The sequence below is a fragment of the Coptis chinensis genome, chromosome 7, assembly GCF_015680905.1.
Source record: "Coptis chinensis isolate HL-2020 chromosome 7, ASM1568090v1, whole genome shotgun sequence".
Classification (NCBI taxonomy): Eukaryota; Viridiplantae; Streptophyta; class Magnoliopsida; order Ranunculales; family Ranunculaceae; genus Coptis; species Coptis chinensis.
In genome coordinates, this window is record NC_141462.1 from 18,083,473 (window position 1) to 18,087,001 (window position 3,529).

Here is a 3,529-nt window from a genome sequence, read left to right on the forward strand (position 1 = left end):
TAGCTCACCTCTTGGGAATGCAGTCCATTTCTCCTCCTATAAAGTATCTTGGCTTACCCCTTGTTTCAGCAAGGATAAGTGTCAAATACTACCTCCCTCTGGTGGAAAAGACTATTGCAAGAATTGATAATTGGAAAAATAGACTTTTGAGTCATGCAGGAAGGTTGCAGCTTATTATCTCAGTCCTAGCCACCTTTCATATATATTGGGCCAAGACTTTCATTCTCACAAAAGGTGTGCTTACAAGCAGGGACAATCTTCAGTACCCAAAAGATGAGGGAGGACTAGGTATACAAGACCCTGTTATCTAGAATAAAGCTTCTTATTGCGGATTGGTATACAAAATTTCTTGTAAAGATCCTAGTCTTTGGATTGCATGGACTTGGGCAGAACACATCAAAGAGCAATTCTTTTGGACTATGGCAACTCCAAGATACTGCTCGTGGACATGGAGATGCATTTTAAAACATAGAAAAACTGCCATCAAGCTTTTAAAGTACATCATTTCAACTGGTGAGCAAACCTTTCTATGGCATGATCCTTGGGCTATACCAGATTCACTACTCCATTGTCAAGAAGCAAAAGATCTATTGGCACTCCCCCTGGATGCCAAAGTCAGTTCCCTCATTACTAATGGAGAATGGAATCAGCTAGTTTACAATCTTCCTGATGGAGATGTAAAAAATCATATCTTAGCTACTGAGATAAATGCACACTTACCTGAAGACAGAGTAGTTTGGTTGTCTTCCCCTTCAGGTGTCTTCTCTTCTAAAGCAGCATACCATGATCTTCGAAAGAAAAGAGAGAATCCGAACTGGTGCAAGATGGTATGGGGAAAACTAGTGTTGCCCAAACATTCTTTCAATGGATGGCAATTGTTCTCGAGCAGCTTACCCACCCATGACAGACTCATGCACAAGAAAGTCCTAAACACTTCTCAGTGTTGTTTTTGTAATAGTGAGAGAGAAAACTCTAAACACTTGTTTTTTTACTGTCATTACTCCACTAATGTTTGGTCAAGAGTGAAACAGGCTCTAGGATTGGGAAACATAGTGAAAAGCTCAAATGAAGAATGGTGCAGCATTATCAACTATTGCAGGAAAAAATCTCCCACTACTGAAGTCTACAAAGCTTATGTATGTGCTACCATTGGCTATCTTTGGCCAGAAAGAAATGGAAGGAAGTTTCAGAACCAAAATACTACTTGGCAGCACCTGGCAAATAACATTTTAAAGGACATGAAGCTCTACATTAGCATCAAGATAGACTCTGTGATTGACACTGCAGAAATCAAAGCCTTACTCTCAAGACTTGATATATAGGTAAAGTACTCGGTTAGAAATCCTACTCTCTGCAAATGGAAGCTACCACCTACAAGGTATTTCAAGCTCAACACAGATGGTTCAGTAGGTAACCAGAGAGTTGGATTTGGTGGCATTACTATTGGTCATGAAGGAAATGTGATTTTCACATATTCAGGAGGTGGAGCCAGGAGGTCAGTTCTATTCCAAGAACTGAAAGCAATAGAAGCGGGTCTCTCTTTATGTCTGGAGACTAAACTTACTCTAATTCAGGTCTGCTCAGACTCACAAAGGGCAATTCAAATTCTGAAAGGGAAAGAGACAGTGCCTTGGTACTATATGAACATTGTAGGAACTATAACTAAGCTAGTTGCTCTCTTACTTGATGTTAAATTTTGTCATGTATATAGGGAGGTAAATAGGAGTGTGGATTACTTAGCTAGTCTGTCTTCTTCCAGTAATGATCAATATGTATGTAACTACCCACCTCTTGATGCTACGCTAGATGAGCTTGTAGCTACTGATGTCGAAGGAAAGGTTTTTATCAGATTTTAATGCAGGTCCAAGGGGTATGCCTAACCTTATTATCTGTTTCAAAAAAAAAAAAAAAAAATACTATATTTATTACATACCTTATATTAATATATCTTTTGAAAACTTTCCAAATAATTAAAAATCTCTACATAAAATTCAAAATTCAAAATACTAATTTTCTCTCTTTTCTTTTTCTATCAAAAAGTCAAGCCCACATTTACTAGCCTGTTGACCCATAAATAAATATCAACTTCTGAAATACTAAATATTGTTACAAAATAATGTAAAAATAATTTGGGGTCTTACAATAGTTTTTCAAAGTTTTCTAAAAACTTGAAGTATATATAATAAATTATATGTACATGTGTATTTTAATAAAACATATGTACATTATATTATACTACTATACATACCTGCGTCATATATATAATATATAAATACATGTATCACAATTATATCGCTAGCTAGTTAGCATTGCACGTATTTATTATCATATATATACACATGTAATATATCAAGCACGTACACGTGTATTAGTTAATATATATATTGTATTAGCTAATGCATAGTATACGTGTGGACGTTGACATTATTATTAACAGTTATAATACACATGTTTAATATAATATTATAAAACATGCATTTAATAACATACATTAACTATTATACTATATATATTTAGTAAACTTTTACACCTAACAAACAAAAACTATATATTATAATGTTTTTATTTGTCTTTATTTAGTGTAATATAATACTAAACTTTATATATCAAAATCATAATAATCGGTTTCGGTTTCGGTTCGGGTACCCATCAATTTTTACTATTCGATTCTAACGGTTCCGGTTCTTAATTAAAGACCCACTTTTAATGGGTCCACATTTTAAGACCCATGCCCACTATAAACAGTTCCGGTTTGGTTTCGGGTAATCGGGTACCCATGCACACCCCTAGGGACCATTGTCACTTATGAAAACAATTTCACTGAATCTAAAAGTAAGCAGTAGTAAGCAAAGGGTGTCAATTGGTACCCGTTTAACCGGAACCGCATAAAATATCATGGTTATGGTTTCTATTTTTAGGAACTGTTTAAAAATGGGTATTAAAAAAAACTAGACCATATAGAATCGGAACCAAATAGTTTTTTAAAAAAAAAAAAAAAAACATCCCATAACTGAATGTTATCATACTTTTTACATAAAAAATATTAAAATAAATGATATAAAAACTCACAATGTTCATTTATATATTACTAAATTATATTTATCTAACTACTTTAAAGAATTGTCACCAAATTTGGCCTTTTTTTTTTTAAAAAATGCGTTTAAAACCCGAGATATTGGCAAGGCGTCTTGTTCCAGTTTAAAACCGGGTTTTAAAAAAAAACGCGTTTTAAACTTAAAAAACGTTTAAAACCCGAGATTTTGAAAATCTCCCGTTTAAAACTTTATTAAAACTTTTTTTAAAAATAATAATCTAAAAGAAAACGCGAGAAGAAAAAGGGGTTTTGGAGTTTACCTTTTTGAAAAGTGGGCGTTAGATTGACTTACTGAGACAGTTCTATTTTGCTTTGGACTATTAATAATTGGAAATTTTAAAGTTATTAACTTATTTGTAGTACTTGATTATGCCATTATGGTTGGTTATTAACTTACCAACGCACCACACTCCAAATTATTGTTTTATAATGAAA

At 33.5% G+C, this 3,529-nt stretch overlaps 1 protein-coding gene across 1 annotated transcript; it reads left to right on the forward strand.

The window, feature by feature from the left end:
* Nucleotides 1-419: 419 nt before the first annotated feature.
* On the forward strand, nt 420-1,856 carry LOC147486383 (uncharacterized). The gene is made up of 3 exons (XM_086573721.1): nt 420-827; nt 1,032-1,217; nt 1,323-1,856. The coding sequence occupies exons 1-3, from the start codon at nt 420-422 to the stop codon at nt 1,854-1,856; spliced, it is 1,128 nt and encodes a 375-aa protein (XP_086429847.1).
* The last annotated feature ends 1,673 nt before the right edge of the window (nt 1,857-3,529 follow it).

Coding starts and splice junctions, on each gene's coding strand:
- LOC147486383 (XM_086573721.1), top strand. CDS start 420: ATGGCAACTCCAAGATACTGCTCGTGGACATGGAGATGCATTTTAAAA. Junction 828..1,031: donor ATCCGAACTGGTGCAAGATG/GTATGGGGAAAA, acceptor AGAGTGAAACAG/GCTCTAGGATTGGGAAACAT. Junction 1,218..1,322: donor ATACTACTTGGCAGCACCTG/GCAAATAACATT, acceptor CTTGATATATAG/GTAAAGTACTCGGTTAGAAA.